This window comes from Rattus rattus, chromosome 16 (genome assembly GCF_011064425.1).
Source record: "Rattus rattus isolate New Zealand chromosome 16, Rrattus_CSIRO_v1, whole genome shotgun sequence".
NCBI lineage: Eukaryota > Metazoa > Chordata > Mammalia > Rodentia > Muridae > Rattus > Rattus rattus.
Window position 1 is genome coordinate 17,947,634 of NC_046169.1, and position 16,087 is coordinate 17,963,720.

Sequence of the window (16,087 nt, forward strand, 5' to 3'; positions counted from 1 at the left end):
GCTTGACAGGATAACCTGTGTGTGTGTATGTGTGTTTCTTTCATCCCGTAGGCTTTCGCCCGATTCTTGGTACTGTGTCGGTGCTGGCGCCGACAGTTAAGAGCACTCGCCATTCTTGGAGAGGATCCAAGCTCAGTTCCCAGCACCCACACAGTAGCTCACAACCATTGGTAACTCCAGTTCCAGGGAATCTGATTCCCTCTTCTGACTTCCCCAGGCACCGGGCATACTACATGCAAGAAAAAACACTTATACATAGAAAAACTAAATTAAAAGGGGAAACAAGGGCTGGAGAGATGGCTCAGTGCTCTTTTAAGCACTGACTCCTCTTTCAGAGGTCCTGAGTTCAATTCCCGGCATCCACGTCGTGGCTCACAACCATCAGTAATGAGATCCGATGCCCTCTTCTGGTGTCTGAAAACAGCTATAGTGTATTCATATACATAAAATAAATAAAATTATTAGAAAAAACAAGGTGGAGAGAGATACGTTTCTACAGGCACACACACACAAACACACACACGTACATATACACGTGCATGCTCGCGCGCGCGAACACACACACACACACACACAAAGAGAGAGACAGAGACAGAGAGAGAGACAGAGAAGAATATTAGAGGTGAGGGAGATGAACCCAGGTATATGTGAGATAAAGCGCAAAGGTATTTGGGACATTTATTTCTGATAAAGATTGCCTATTCCAAGATTTGAACTGAAAACCCTTCCCTTGGGTTCCAGAAGCTTCCAGGTGGACCCCAGCTCAGGCTCAGCAACTCGGCCCCCGGAGAAAGCCCTCAGAAACTCTCAGGAGCTGCGCTCGGCTGGGAGGCTGCCCACGTGATGCGTGTGATATCGTCGCATGCGCACTTGCTCCTCTGGGCTGGACACGGAAGTGCTCGAGCAGCTTCAGAAGGTTCGGGAAGAAAAGGGGAGAGACGGGTCAGTGAAGGAGCCTAACTCTGTGTCTGCTTTTGTGCGGGTTCCAGGGACCGACATGATGTGGGGAGTTTAGAGGAATAACTGAGCTCTCTTTCATGAGTCCAATATGGCCAGTTCAGTTCCCATATCCCTTGTGCAATGGTTTGAAGCTCTAGAAAACCACTGCGGAGGTTAGATAAGATCCTTTAAAGTTATTACTGTTGTTATATGGCTATCACTACTACTGTTGTTGTTGTCGTTGGTTTGGGGACATGTGTGTCAAGGAGCACATGTGGGCCAGTGAAATGGCTCGGTGGATGAAGGTTCTTGCTACCAAGCCTGAAGACTTGAGTTCGATTCCCGGGTCTCACATAATCAAAGGAAAGAACCAACTCCAAGACGTTGTCCTCTGACTTCGACATGTGTTCTGTGGTGCGTGCATGCTCCCACACAAAATAAATCAAGCGTAACACAAAAATAAGTAAACTTTACAAATGAGCTCTTTCTTCTGTCCTTTCGTAAAATTTTCTGTTTTGTTTTATCTTTTTGTGTAGCCTGGGCTAGCCTGCAACTTGTTTTGTACACCACACTGGGCTTGAACTTCATAAGGAGCCTCCTGACTCTGCCTCTCAAGTGCTGGAATTAAGGGCCTATGACATCATGTCTGGCTTTCCCTGTCCCTTTGTAAGTAACTGTACTGAAAAGAATGAAGGTATTCCTTTTTTTTTTTTTTTTAAAGACAGGGGCTCATTTAGCCCAGGCAGGCCTTAACTCCTTTTGTGACTAGGCATGACCACCATGCACATCTGTTTTAAGCAGCACTGGGGTGCCTTCCTGCATACAAGGGCAAGCCCCCTACCAACTGAGTCACCCCAGCCCAGGAATGAAGGGACACTTATGCCCCTCCCTGGGCTTGCAGACTTTAAAACAATGGGTCCTAAGAAATTCCCCGGGAATCTCATGCAAGGGAAGAAAATGGTGGGAGCCCATGCTAGCCGGAGGGAGACTAGCAGGAGACCGGGACTGGTCATGGCTAAGACCACACCTTAACCAGGATTGCTCAGCGGTGGTTCCTCAACCTTTTGTCACGACCTCGTCAGATCCTAAAGATAGGCTTAGAGAGCCATTGGGTCTCTCTGTTCCTCTTTCCCATGCGGTCACACTGAAGATATCTCCTTTCCCTGCCTTCGACTGACTTTTATTTCTTGTATTCCATTATTCTGAACAGATTTAAGTGTAGTTCATGCTCCTAACCACTGAGCCATCTTTCCAGCCTTCTCTTCATTACCAGTCTGTTTAATTGGCTCGTCCAGGATGAGTGGTTGAGCCTAGTTTGTTAGGGCTGCCAGCCCTCGGGCTTTGGCCTGAAGAGCTCCAGGAATACCTTCTTAATGCCCTGCCCCACCCTAACTAAACCCAGGGATCCTCTACACCGGTGGTTCTCAACCTTCCTAATGCTTTAATTCAGATCCTCGTACTGTGGTGACCCCCAACCTTAAAATTATTTTCGTGCTACTTCATAACTGTAATTTTGCTTATGTGAACATCTGAGACGTAGGATATCTGCTATGTAATCCCTGTGGAAGGGCCATTCACCCTCAAAGGGGTCTCGGCCCACAGGTTGCCAACCGCTGTTTTAAAGGTTACTGTAGCCAAGTCTCTATTGATCACACTCCACTGCTGGTTCCCAGCAGTGAGACACAGCCCGTTCCTCTGCTGACCACCTTGGCTCCCTGTTCATGCCTGCTGGCATACTGCCTCCTTCTCCAAAAGTCCCCCAGTACATCCCCACAGGCCTGCCTCCCCTTCACAGAGGGGCCTCTCCAAATCCCTACAGGCGTGGGGTGTCTTTTCTTCTAGGAAGTTTGTGCCAGCCCCACCCCCCTTCCCCATCCTCTCCCCATCCTCTCCCACCCCTGTACTTCAGCTCTGCCTGAGATGTCGAGGCAAAAGCTTTTTGTGGGCTCGGCCTGAACTCAATTCACCTCTCTACCTGCAGGGCCTCACGTTGGGAGTGTTTTCCAACTACCTGCTTGCAGTTCTAGTTATGGCCGGCAGGGGGCGAGCGGCGACCGCTGGGAAACCAGGCCTTTTTGATGGGCACAAGGAAGAAGGGCTTTAGTCAACCCCGCCCAGCCTTCAGGGGAGCCGACTTCATTCAAATGGCAGCAAGCGACGAAGGCTACTGCTGGATGTCCGGGCAGCAGCAGCCCAGTCTACTCACCAAGCAGATATGACCAACATGAGGAAGACCGCAAGCAGGATGGCCAGTAGGATTGACGAGAAGGCAATGATGACCACAGTACCCTTGCTCTGGGACCCTGGAGCTCCTCGGAATGTCTGGGCTGCACAGGCAAGCAGGAAAGAAGTTATTTAACCCAAAAGGGGGCCTTTGGGCAGTTTCCAGACCAACCGTCCTGCGCTTAAGCTGGGTATATGTTAGAATCATGGAGGGGCAACTAGGGCAGAGAACAGGGTAGGGCTGTGCTTTCTGATAAGCGGAGATCTACTTTCCCCAGCCCCATGATGTCCCCAGGTCCCTTAGTAGCCCCCCACCCCCACCCCCACTACTTTTTGAGCGCTTGTGTCCTACCTTGCTGCAGGTAGATCTCTTTGGACCACAGCGTCTCAGCCACGGGTCCCTTGGCGTTCATCGCCAGGAATTTCACTCTGAGCAAGAGACAGCATTGGTGTTGGGGGCTCCCCATGGTCCTGAAACCCTGTGCGACTCACTTACGGTAGCCTTCACTTTCATTGAGCCTGTGTGTGTGTGTGTGTGTGTGTGTGTGTGTGTGTGTGTGTGTGTGTGCGCGCGCGTGTGTGTGTGTTAGAGCACTCAATGCAAACATCTAGTGAGGGAAGACAGGGAACTGAGGCTAGTCTCCACCTATGAGTGCCTGGTCTGGCGTAGGGACAATCCGTTTGCATGGTCAGGACCTCCCAGGGCATATGGGCATTGAGCTGAGGGATTGCTACTTTAAAAAGGTGTCAGGAGGCTGGAGAGCTGCTCCTCAGTTAACAGGACATATTGCATGCACGCTAGGTAGCTCAACGTACTCTGGTTCCTAGGGACCAGACACGTGTGCTTCTAGGAACCATCATACGAACGAATCCACACGCAGACTCACAAACACACGCAGAGTTAAAGATAAAATAAATCTACTTTATTTAGAGAAAGGAAGAGAACTCAGGAGGGAGGGAGGGAGGGAGGGAGGGAGGGAGGGAGGGAGGGAGGAAGACTAGGGAACTCAGCCATACCACTTGACCCCGGTGAATCACCCGGTAGCTGCCCTGGTCTCTTGTTTGTGCCAGGCAGGGTGTCTTCTGACCCCTGAACTTTGCTGCTCACCTGTGGGCCCTGCCCCTGGCAAAGGCAATTACAGCCCTGGGACTCCAGAGAGCAATTGTTGTCATTCCCCACACGGAGGACTCGAAGCCGGCTGTCATTCTGGCGGCCCTTGTAGTGCACCCGACTGGCCCTCAGTGTGAGGTAGTAGCCATTGTCGTCAAAGTGAGCAGGGGCGTGCTTGTCTTCCACCTTCCGTGGGGCAGTAAAGTTCTGGGCGGCTGGGGGTGGCACGGAGGGTCAGCGAGCACGTGAGCAGCGCCGCTGTTCCCTCCTGGTAGGCTTGACGGCCTTTCCCAGTCACATCCCCCACAGTGCCTCCCTCCCAGCTGCCCCTGCCTGCCAGACCTCTCAGAGCGCAGCCCTGCTTGTCCACTTCCCGGTGAGAAAGCACATACACTTACCGTCACTGCGAGCCACCACCAGCCAGATGGGGTCTGCGTCAGAGAGGTTGGCATTCTCGAATTGGTCCAGGGGTTGCTCTAGCGTGAAGGTAGATTGTGTGAGTCTCCCCTCCAGGGTGGCACTGGGGAGCTGGGGGACATAGTTAATACTCTCTGGGGAGGGCGGGAAGAGAGGGCAGAGGGAGGCTGAGTAATACAGTCCAGCTTCAACCCAGGGAGGACGAGTCTGTCTCCAAAGCCCCAGGACAATGGGGGAATGAAGGAATCATGTTTTCTACCACACTTAATTAATTACTTATTCTGTCTGTCTCTGTCTCTGTCTCTGTGTCTGTGTCTGTCTGCCTGCCTGCCTGCCTACACCACCTCCCATGTGTGTGTGTGTGTGTGTGTGTGTGTGTGTGTGTGTGCATGTGGGCATGTGTGCACATACCTATGTATGCCGCAGGTCAAAGGACAATTCTGGACCTTGGGAGATCCATCAGCCTCTGCCTCCCAAGCACAGGGATTAAAGGTGTGTGCTCCACCATTACCTGACACATGCAGTTAATCATGTCAACTCTTCACTACTACTGTGAGTTCGAGGCCAGCCTGGTCTACATAGTGATTTCCAGAACAGCCAGGGCTATGTATAAAGACCCTGTCTGAAAAACAAAAATTCCGGGGTTGGGGAGTTAGCTCAGTGGTAGAGCGCTTGCCTAGCAAGCGCAAGGCCCTGGGTTCGGTCCCCAGCTCCGAAAAAAAGAACCAAAAAAAAAAAAAAAAAAAAAAAAAAATTCCTATAGAATTAGTCATCTCCAAAGGTCCAGACTAGATTCTTTCCAAAGCATCTAGCATGGAGCAGGGGTGCTGATCAGATTTCTCCTGCCTCTAAACCAGTGGTTCTCAACCCTTCGGAACACCTCTGACTGCAAAAATATTTACATTATGACTCATAACAGTAGCAAAATTAGAGTTATGAAGTAGCAACGAAAATAATTTTACGGTTGGGGTCATCAGGATATGAAGAACGGTGTAGAAGGGTTAAGGCATTAGGAAGGCTGAGACCCACTGTTTAACTCTTTGCTGTCTGAGCCAGCAAGATGGGAAAAGGCATTTGCTGCCAAGCCTGGTGACCCGAGTTCAGGGTCCAGGTTCTATCAACTGACTCTCAACAGTTGTCCTCTGACCTCCACGTGAGCATTATAGCATGCATTCACCACACAAACACACACACTGTACACATACACACACCACACGCTTTACACATACACATACTACACACACACTACACACTGTACACATACACATAGTACACACACTACACACTGTACACATACACACTGTACACACATACTACACACATACTGTACACACACTGTACACACATACACACTGTACATGCATACTACACACTACACACTATACACTGTACACACACTACACACTGTACACACACATTACACACTACACACACACTACACACTATACACTGTACACATACTACATATACACTACACACTGTACACATATACACTGTACACACACATTACACATTACTACCACACACTGTACACACACACTACACACTGCACACACACATTACACACTACACACACACTACACACCACACACTGTACACACATACTACACACTGCACACACACACATTACACACTACACACCACACACTGTACACACACACTACCCACTGCACACACACACTACACACTGTACACACACTACACACTGTACACACACACACACGTATGTTAGGAGCCATTGGTAAAATGTAGGTGTGAGAACCCAAAGAGGAGAGGAGCCATGTTCTTGCTCCTCAGTTTGGGGACTGAGGGGCAGACACTCATCTGTCATCATGTAAGTTAGGCCGACTGCCTGAGGCATCCAGGAACCCAGTCTTCAACCAAGGGAGAGGATCAGGCACCCAAGATCAAAGGAAGTATTCCATCCTAAAGAGGGCTGAGTATGTGGGGTACCCCCCACCCCAGCCTCACTCACCCAGACCTGTTCCGGGCTGGACACAAGTCACCAGCACCAACAGGGGCAGCAGCAGCATAGACTGTTTCCTGTGGGGCTCCATGGCTGTGCTGAGCTTCCAGCTATCCTTCCTTCAGGTCTCCTGTGCAGCTGCTCGCCGGGGCTGGGCTCCTGAGGCTGCTACCAGAGGCTGCTACTGAGAGGTGCCCCCTCCTCCCTAAAACTGGTTGGACAGGTTCAGGGGCTGAGGCTATAGGCTCTAGGGGACTCAGCATCACTAGGGATGGGTCCGAAAAGAACAGGCCGATGAGGGAGACAAGCCAGGACACCTGCCCCTCACTCTAAGGGCCTGGGCTGGGAGGGGCTGGGTATGGGGCAGGCTGCTCTGGGTGTGGGCTGCCCCATAGAGATCCTGCCTTGCCTGCCCTGGGTCCTGGTCACTAGAGCACCTTACAGTCACCTTGTGAGGGAGGGAGTCCCTTCACCTTCTAGACAAGGCACACAGAAGGTAGGTGTCCCTCCAACCACTCAGGCTGGAGGGCAAAGCCCTGTTCCAGCAATTGCTGTCCCTGGGACCGACATTCTACATACACACACACACACACACACACACACACACACACACACACACACACACACACCACACACACACACACATATACACACCACACACACACACCACACACATATATATACACACACACTCACACACACACACACACCACACATACAGACCCACACACACACACAGACCCACATACACACACACACACAGACACCACACACATAACACACCACACACACACACAGACACCACACACACAATACACACACACACAGACACCACACACACACTCAACACACACACATACACATACACAACACATACATACCTACACACACATACACACACACATACACACACAGACACACACACACAATACACACACACACACACACACACACACATACACACACACATGCACCCTCTCCTCTATCTCTTCAGATAGAGTCTCTAAGCTGCCCTCAAACTCAGCATGTAGCGAAAGATGACCCTGAACTCTTGGTGCTCTTTCCTGATTGCTGGGGTTACAGGAGATCTCTGTCACAGACAGCAAATCAAATCAAAATGATGGATAGACTGATGGTGGGCTAATGGGCTAATAGATGGATACAGTTATAGACAGAGGATAAACAGGATAGATGGATGGATGGATGGATGGATGGATGGATAGAAGCAGATTAATCGATAGATACATACATACATACATACATACATACATACATACATACACAGACAGACAGACATAGACAGATGTAGGGATTGGGGATTTAGCTCAGTGGTAGAGCGCTTGCCTAGCAACATAAGGGCCCTGGGTTGGTCCCCAGCTCCAAAAAAAAAAAAAAAAAAAAAAAAAAAAAAAAAACAAAGACAGATGTAGACAGACAGACAGAGAGACAGACAGACAGACATGGGCTTAGATGTAGCTTGATGACAGAATTCTTTCCTGGCATGAATATGGCTCTGAGTTCCTTCCCCACCATCACAAATATATGTGATATACATACAGTCATATACACATTCTCATATCATACACATACACAATCTATCTCTTATTCTTCCTCTTCCCCTCCCCCTCCCTTCCCCTCTCTCCCCCTCTTCCCCTCTCTCTCAGAAGTTGAAGGCAGTCATCAGAACTAGGCGCCAGATATAGTTAGTGCCTCACACGTATAATTCCAGCAGGGGGATGAGGAGGAGTTCATAGTGGCTTCCTAGCCAGCCTGGGCTACAATACACCCCGTCTAACAAAGAAAGCTGGGCTGTAGTGCACACCTTTGATCCCAGAACTTAGGAGGCAGAGGCAGGCAGATCTCTGTAAGTTCAAGGCCAGCTTGATCTACACAGAGAGTTCCAGGACAGCTAGGGCTATGCAGAGAAACCCTGTCTGGGGGCGGAGAGGGGTGGGGCAAAAAACAAAAAAGTAATCAAAACAACTACAAACAAACAACATACACACTTTCATATCATATACACACATACAATTTATTTCTTCCTCTTCTTCCTCTCCCTCTCCTAAAACAAGGAGGGGAGGGCACTCCTTGTAAAAATCTGTTCCTGTTCATTCGTCTCAAGTCCCTAGAACTGGGCGGGGTCAGCCTCTGGCCTAATCGTATCACACAGATGAGAAGACATCTGCAGCAGTAACTCTCACCCTCACCGTGGGTCAACCGTGGCTCTAGGAAGCAGCCCTGCTCTCCCAACTCTTGGTGAACTGCTGCTTGCTTCCCTTCCATGATTGGTTTATTTCTCTTCCTGCTCCCCTCTCCCACTTCTGCCCACTGCCCAGCATCCACTGTAGCCGGCTCAGCAGATACAAGTGACGCCAGAACTGAAAACTTAAAGCAACACTTTTTTCCTTATGCGTGTGTCTATTGACTATTTATCTTTGTGTGTGCACATGTGTCATGTGTGTGGGGAGGGTTGTGTGTATGTTAAGGCTCTAGTGTGGAGTCGGAGGATGACTTTACAAGGCCCCGCCTGACTCCCACCCTTTTAACCAGGGTCTTTCTTTCTTTTTTTTTTTTCTTTTTCTTTTTCTTTTTTTCAGAGCTGGGGACCGAACTCAGGGCCTTGCGCTTGCTAGGCAAGCGCTCTACCACTGAGCTAAATCCCCAACCCCAACCAGGGTCTTTCTTGTTTCTGTTCTGGTCCTGCGTCACACTCCAGGCTGACTGGACTATGAACTTCTGATTGATTCTCCAGTTTCCCCCTCCCATTTTAGCCTAGAAGCGCTGGGATTACAGATATGTGGTGCTGTATCTGGCCTTTATTTTTTTATTTTTTTTTTTTAAGATTTATTTTATATATGTGAGTACACTGTAGCTGTCTTCAGACACACCAGAAGAGGGCATCAGATCTCATTACAGATGGTTGTGAGCCACCATGTGGTTGCTGGGAATTGAACTCAGGACCTCTGGAAGAGCAGTCAGTGCTCTTAACCCCTGAGCCATCTCTCCACTGTATCTGGCCTTTAAAATTGTTTCTACTTATTGCTAGTGTGTGTGTGTGTGTGTGTGTGTGTGTGTGTGTGTGTGTCTGCGTCTGTATGTGTGCTTGTGTCTGTGTATGTGTCTCTGTATGTATGTCTCTGTGTGTGGCTGTGTGTCTGTGTATGTGTCTCTCTGTATGTGTCTCTGTGTGTTTGTCTGTATCTATGTGTCTGTGTGTGCCTGTGTGTCTGTGTATGTGCCTATGTGCGTCTGTGTGTGTGTATGTGTTTGTATCTGTGTGTGTGTGTGTATGTGTCTCTGTGTGTTTGTTTTTGTGTGTCTATGTGTATGCTTCTGTGTGTCTGTGTATGTGTCTCTCTGTGTGTCTCTGTGTGTTTGTCTGTGTCTGTGTGTGCCTGTGTGTCTGTGTGTCTGTGTGTGCCTGTGTGTCTGTGTGTGTGTGTGTGTGCGTGTGTGTATGTGTGTGTATGTATGCAGGCTTGCACACACTGTTCACATGCACACACCCACATTACATAGAGAGGCCAGAGGGTGACACTCTAAAAAGTCTGTTCTCTCCTGCCAGGCACGGTGGAGCACCTCAGCAGTGGGAAGGCACAGGAAGGTTGTTCACATCATGATGAACCAGGAAGCAGAAAGGGCTGGGGATAGATAACCTTCGATGACCTATTTCTGCAGCTAGACCCCACCTCCACTATAACCCAAAACATTGCCACCAGCTGGGGACCAAGCGCTCCAGGCATGAGTCTGTGGGGGACATTTCAGACTTAGGCTACAACATCATAGCCAACTCTCTCCTTTAAACTGAGGGCAAAGGTCAGAGGGCAAAGATCAGGCTTCTTTAGCTCCCAGGTTTCTCCCTAGTGCTGACTCTAAGATCTGGCAAATGGATTTGTCCAATAACTGATAATGTGGAAACGTCTCTGCTCCCTGTGTTTGGTTCTGACCTGGCACTGCCCTTTTATTTTACAACATCAGGCGGGACCAGACTAACATGGCACCTTCCCTTCTCGCTCCCAGAAATGCCAAGCACTAGTAAGAACCAGCGTGAGGGAGGGGAGTGGGTCCTGGATCTCCAAAGGGGCCAAGTAGTGGCCACACCAAGCCCTCAGGAAAAGCCCCCTTTGACCTTTCTTACTGTGTACCTTTGGGGGTGACTCATAAGGTAGGTGTGGTTCCCCACTTGCTGCCTCCTCATACAAGTTAAATAGTTATTCTCCCAAAGACTCGCCCAACTCTGGATCATCAAACAGAGATGCGTTCCATGACAACCGTCACACCCACGGTCTGAGGAGGTACACAGCGAAACCGTGTGCCTCCAAGGGTTGACTGGGCTTGCCTCACACCCTCCAAAGAGAGAGAGCTAAGGGCTCTGTTTGGGCCCAGAGAGAAAAAATAACTGAGTATTTAGGGCCCCTTATTCCAAGCCCGTGTGAGGTGGGAAACGCTCCAGAGTTCCTTGACCTCACTCAGGTCTTGAGTCTACTATGAGATGGTTCAAACGCTACCAGTTGTACTGAGTGTCTCTTCTGATGAGCAGCTCCCCACCTCCGAAGTCCGGATGAGCTTCCTGCAAAACTAGAAAACCGAAAGCTAGAAAGTACTTTCTCATCAGGCTCCGCAGTGAAACACTTGCCTAGAATCCCCCAGTGAGGGGCTGGGGGCGTGGCTCAGTGGTAGAGCCCCTGCCTAGAATCCCCCAGTGAGGGGCTGGGGGTATGGCTCAGTGGTAGAGCACCTGCCTAGAATCCTCCAGTGAGGGGCTGGGGGCGTGGCTCAGTGGTAGAGCCCCTGCCTAGCATCCCCCAGTGAGGGGCTGGGGGCGCGGCTCAGTGGTAGAGCCCCTGCCTAGCATCCCCCAGTGAGGGGCTGGGGCGTGGCTCAGTGGTAGAGCCCCTGCCTAGAATCCCCCAGTGAGGGGCTGGGGCGTGGCTCAGTGGTAGAGCACCTGCCTAGAATCCCCCAGTGAGGGTTATGGGAGTGCCTTTGGGCTCCATCTCCAGCATGCCAAATATAATCAGCTTATTTTTTTTTTTTTTTCTTTCCGGAGCTGAGGACCGAACCCAGGGCCTTGCACTTTCTAGGCAAGCGCTCTACCACTGAGCTAAATCCCCAACCAATAATCAAAAAGCTATAAAACAACAACAAAACAAACAAACAAAAAACAAAGCATGATGGTCCAGATCTGAAGTCTCATCTCTTCCAGGTTGAAACCATCTTAAACTACACAGAAAATTCCACTTTAGCCTGAGATTTTTACCTCCAAAATACAAAGAGGGCTCAGCAGTTAAGAACACTTACTGAGGGGTTGGGGATTTAGCTCAGTGGTAGAGCGCTTGCCTAGAAAGCGCAAGGCCCTGGGTTCAGTCCTCAGCTCCGAAAAATAGAAAGAAAAAAAAAAAAAAAAAAAAAAGCACTTACTGATCTTATACAGGATCCAGGTTCATTTCCTAACACCCACGTGATGGTTCACAACTGTCTGTAATTCCAGAGGATCCAATGCTCTCATATGACTTTGCAGGCACCAGGCATGATGTGACACACAGAAACACCCAGGAAAACATTCATACAAATAAAAGAATAAATCTTTTAAAAAAATTAAGACGGTAGCGGCACATGCTTTTTTTTTTTTTTTTTTTCTTTTTTTTTTCTTTTTTTTTTCGAGCTGGGGACCAACCCAGGGCCTAGCAAGCGCCTACCACTTTCGCTAAATCCCCAACCCCAGCGGCACATGCTTTTAATCCCAGCATTCTTGGAGGCAGAGGCAGGCAGATCTCTGAGTTCGAGGCTAGCCTGGTCTACAGAGTGAGTTGCAGGACAGCCAGAGCTACACAGAGAAACCCTGTCTTGAAAAACCAAAACCAAACCAAAACAACAACACCAAGAACACTAAAACAGGACCCTGTTTTGTCATCTCATACCTTTACCTAAATCACAAGAGTCTGAGGCAGGAGAACTGACTCTAGTTCGAAATCAGCCTGGGCTATTGAGCTACAGAGGGCTGGAAGTAGGGCCAGGTTAGACCCTTCAAAGCATGCCCCTGGAAGCTGTTTCCTCTGGTGAAGTCTCACCTTCTACACATCCCACAACTTCTCAAATAGAGTCACCCAGACCGAGTGAGAAACATTTCATTTTGAAACCATTAACATGCTCTTTGATTCAAAGTTTCTCTGACATGCTGGGGCCCACTGTACTGAAATTTGAGTGGCTCCAAACCTAGGTGTCAGAGAATAGAGGGTGGAGCCTAAATCTGATCGGTCACCCAGGAGCACCCTACGGAAATACTGTTTTCCAAGGAGCAGTGCAACCCACCTTTTTAGCTTATTTCTTCCTAAGAGAGGCCAGTATGATTAATGGGACATTCCTCTCTGTCCCTCATTGGAGGGATGCCAGGTAGAAGAATAGGCTATGCTCCAGCTCCTCATCGGGGATTCCAGGCAGGGTCTCTACCAATGAGCCACGCCCCCAGCCCCTCACTGGAGGATTCTAGGCAGGTGCTCTACCACTGAGTTACATCCCCACCCCCTCATTGGGAGATTCTAGGCAGGTGCTCTACCACTGAGCCACGCCCCCAGCCCGTCACTGGGGGATTCTAGGCAGGGGCTCTACCACTGAGCCACGCCCCCAGCCCCTCACTGGGGGATTCTAGGCAGGGTTTCTCCCACTGAGCCATGCCCCCAGCTTCACTGGGGATTCTAAGCAAGAGTTCTGCTTCTGAGCACATCCTAGCACTTCACTTGCAGATTCTAGCCCAGTGTTCTTCCTTGAGCTATGCCCTCACCCCAAAAGGTGATAGATTAAAACAAACTACATTGTGACAACATTCAGCTTCCACTGTAGCCTAGGCTAGCCTCAGCACCTCAAGTGCTGAGATTACAAACAGGAGCCTTCAAGCCCAGCTTTCCTTCCTGCTTTTGACTAACCTTTTCTTATTAATCTTCTTTAACCTAAGCAGCCCCAGGACACATGGAAGATTTTGAATTGCCCAAATACTTGGGGTAGCTTTAGGCCAGTCCATGCCTTTTCCCAAGCTATATCTCCTACCTGCTTTACTGGTGATTTTTTTTTTCAAGATTTTTGTTTACTTTTTACCGTTTTGCCATTTACCTGGCACTGGACTTTCTAAGCCAGTTCTAGCCATGACTAGTGGAGAGCGGGCGCCTCAGGAAAAGGTGTCAGAGATGACTGGAGGAACAGCCCCCTCCCCGTTACTCCCAAGGGTTCCTCCGCTGCTCTGGTCCCGTGGCTTAGGAATGGAGACAAAGGGTGGGTTCCAGGCACAGGGGCTGAGGGGGCCGAGCCAAGCCCGGCGGCTGTGTGAAACACGTTGAGGAACTTGGATTATTTTTATTGAGGAGCAGAGGGAGAGAGGGCTGGAGAGGGAAAGGGAGAGGCCCGCATGATTAATGGGACATTCCTCTCTGTCCCTCATTGGAGGGACGCCAGGCAGAAGAATAGTTGTCAGGGCAACACATTCTTTTCTTTCTCCTGGGCCCTCTGGCCTGTGTCACTCAGGAGGAGTGGCGTTTTGGGGAGGCCAAAAGTGCAGTATGAGATGCCAAAGGGCGCCAGACAGCCGGACATCTAGGTTGAATGTCACCTCTCAGAGGGGAAACTGAGGCCAGGAGAGATGGGCAGAGTTTCCTGGTGGGGCTTACACAGAAAATGAGGCACAGAGAGGCGGGTGTGGGTTCCTGTCTTGCTTCCAAGACAGGACTCAGGGACCTCTAGGCTGGGACAAGCAAGGAGGGATGGAAGAGAGGTACAGGGTCAGGGATGGGGTTCAGTAGCTCTGGCTTTTCTAGCTATCTTTGTCTGACCTCTGACCTCTGACCTCTAAACCCTCCACAGCACATATTCATGTGTTGTTTCCTTTCCTTTCTTTTCTTTTTTCTTTTCTTCCTTCCTTTCTTTCTTCTTCCCTTCCTTTCTTTTTTACTTTTTGTTAAAATAGGCTGACCTAAAATTAGAAATAATCTTTCTCCTTAATCTTGCTGATGTCAGAATGTAGTAAAAATTTAGACATGTCTTAAAAAATATTTTTAAATTATTATCTTATTGTATGAGAATGGGTGTTTTACCTGAATGTATATATGTGCCCCATGTGTGTGCCTGTCGACTAGGGAGGTCAGAAGAAGGCATCGGATCCCCTGGAACTGGAGTTAGAGATGGTTGTGAGCCACCATGTGAGTGCTAGGAGTCAAATCAGGGTCCTTTGGAGTGGACCCTGATCCACTAAGATATCCACTAAGATATCTCTCTCCAGAACCCAAGATAACTTTTTTTTTAAAAAGATTTATTCATTTATTATATATAAGTACACTGCAGCTGTCTTCAGATACACCAGAAGAGGGCATCGGATCTCTTTACAGATGGTTGTGAGCCACCATGTGGTTGCTGGGAATTGAACTCAGGACCTCTGGAAGAGCAGTCAGTGCTCTTAACTGCTGAGCCATCTCTCCAGCCCCCAAGACAACTTTTATTACACTAATTTATCATGTGTGTACTGCAGGATCGGGGCTGTGCACATGCCCTAGCATGTGTGTGAAGGTCAGAGGACAACTTTTAGGTGCTGGTTCTCTCCTTCCCGATGTGGGTTCTGGGGACTGAATTTGTGTCCCTGGACTCAGCAGCAGGGACCTTTACCTGCAGAGGAGAGAGGGAGGGAGTTGCCTAAGGTCGGTTCCCACCCTGTGTTCTAACAGCTATGCTCCAATGACTGATGACTCAGGATGCAGTCACCGTCCCTCCCACCCCCCCAATCCTGGATGTTTTTCCTTTTTCATAAAGAACTTGTGTTTGACTGATGAGCCATGAAGTTATGGGCCAATGGGTGTCATGGCATTTCCTTATATAGAGTCCCCAGGGATCGTTTAGTAAAACATTCTTGATACTAGGAGCATAGCTCAGTAGTAAAGCCCCTGCCTAGAATCCCCCAGTGAGGGGCTGGGGGTGTGGCTCAGTGGTAGAGCCCCTGCCTAGAATCCCCCAGGGAGGGGCTGGGGGCGTGGCTCAGTGGTAGAGCCCCTGCCTAGAATCCCCCAGGGAGGGGCTGGGGGCGTGGCTCAGTGGTAGAGCCCCTGCCTAGAATCCCCCAGTGAGGGGCTGGGGGCGTGGCTCAGTGGTAGAGCCCCTGCCTAGACTCCTCCAATGAGGGGCTGGGGGCGTGGCTCAGTGGTACAGCCCCTGCCTAGAATCCCCCAGGGAGGGGCTGGAGTGTGACTCAGTGGTTAGAGCCTCTGCCTAGACTCCCCCCAGTAAAGAACTAGGGAGTGGCTCAATGGTAGAGCATTTGCGTAGCATGTAGGGGAGCCTGAACATAGCCCCCAGCAGCACAATGCAGTAATAACAAATACATAAAATTCTTCCTACTGGGTGTGGTGGCTAATACTTGTAATCCTAACACTTGGGAGGCGGAGGCAGGAACATGA

The 16,087-nt window shown here is 49.7% G+C and overlaps 1 protein-coding gene across 1 annotated transcript; it reads right to left on the reverse strand.

Moving 5' to 3' along the window:
- Positions 1 to 648: 648 nt before the first annotated feature.
- On the reverse strand, positions 649 to 6,771 carry Upk3bl2 (uroplakin 3B like 2). Its single transcript, XM_032886992.1, has 6 exons — positions 6,666 to 6,771; positions 4,672 to 4,824; positions 4,272 to 4,488; positions 3,515 to 3,594; positions 3,146 to 3,266; positions 649 to 907 (listed from the first exon to the last, which is right to left on the reverse strand). The coding sequence occupies exons 1-6, from the start codon at positions 6,745 to 6,747 to the stop codon at positions 808 to 810; spliced, it is 753 nt and encodes a 250-aa protein (XP_032742883.1). The 5' UTR covers positions 6,748 to 6,771; the 3' UTR covers positions 649 to 807.
- Between the last annotated feature and the right edge of the window lie 9,316 nt (positions 6,772 to 16,087).

Excerpts from the sequence above, each read along its gene's own strand:
- Upk3bl2 (XM_032886992.1), bottom strand. The coding sequence starts at position 6,747 with ATGGAGCCCCACAGGAAACAGTCTATGCTGCTGCTGCCCCTGTTGGTG. Across the intron at positions 3,595-4,271 it reads TGCCAGGGGCAGGGCCCACA|CAGAGTGAAATTCCTGGCGA; the intron begins GGTGAGCAGCAA and ends CTGTCTCTTGCT. Across the intron at positions 908-3,145 it reads ATGTTGGTCATATCTGCTTG|CTGCTCGAGCACTTCCGTGT; the intron begins GTGAGTAGACTG and ends AACCTTCTGAAG.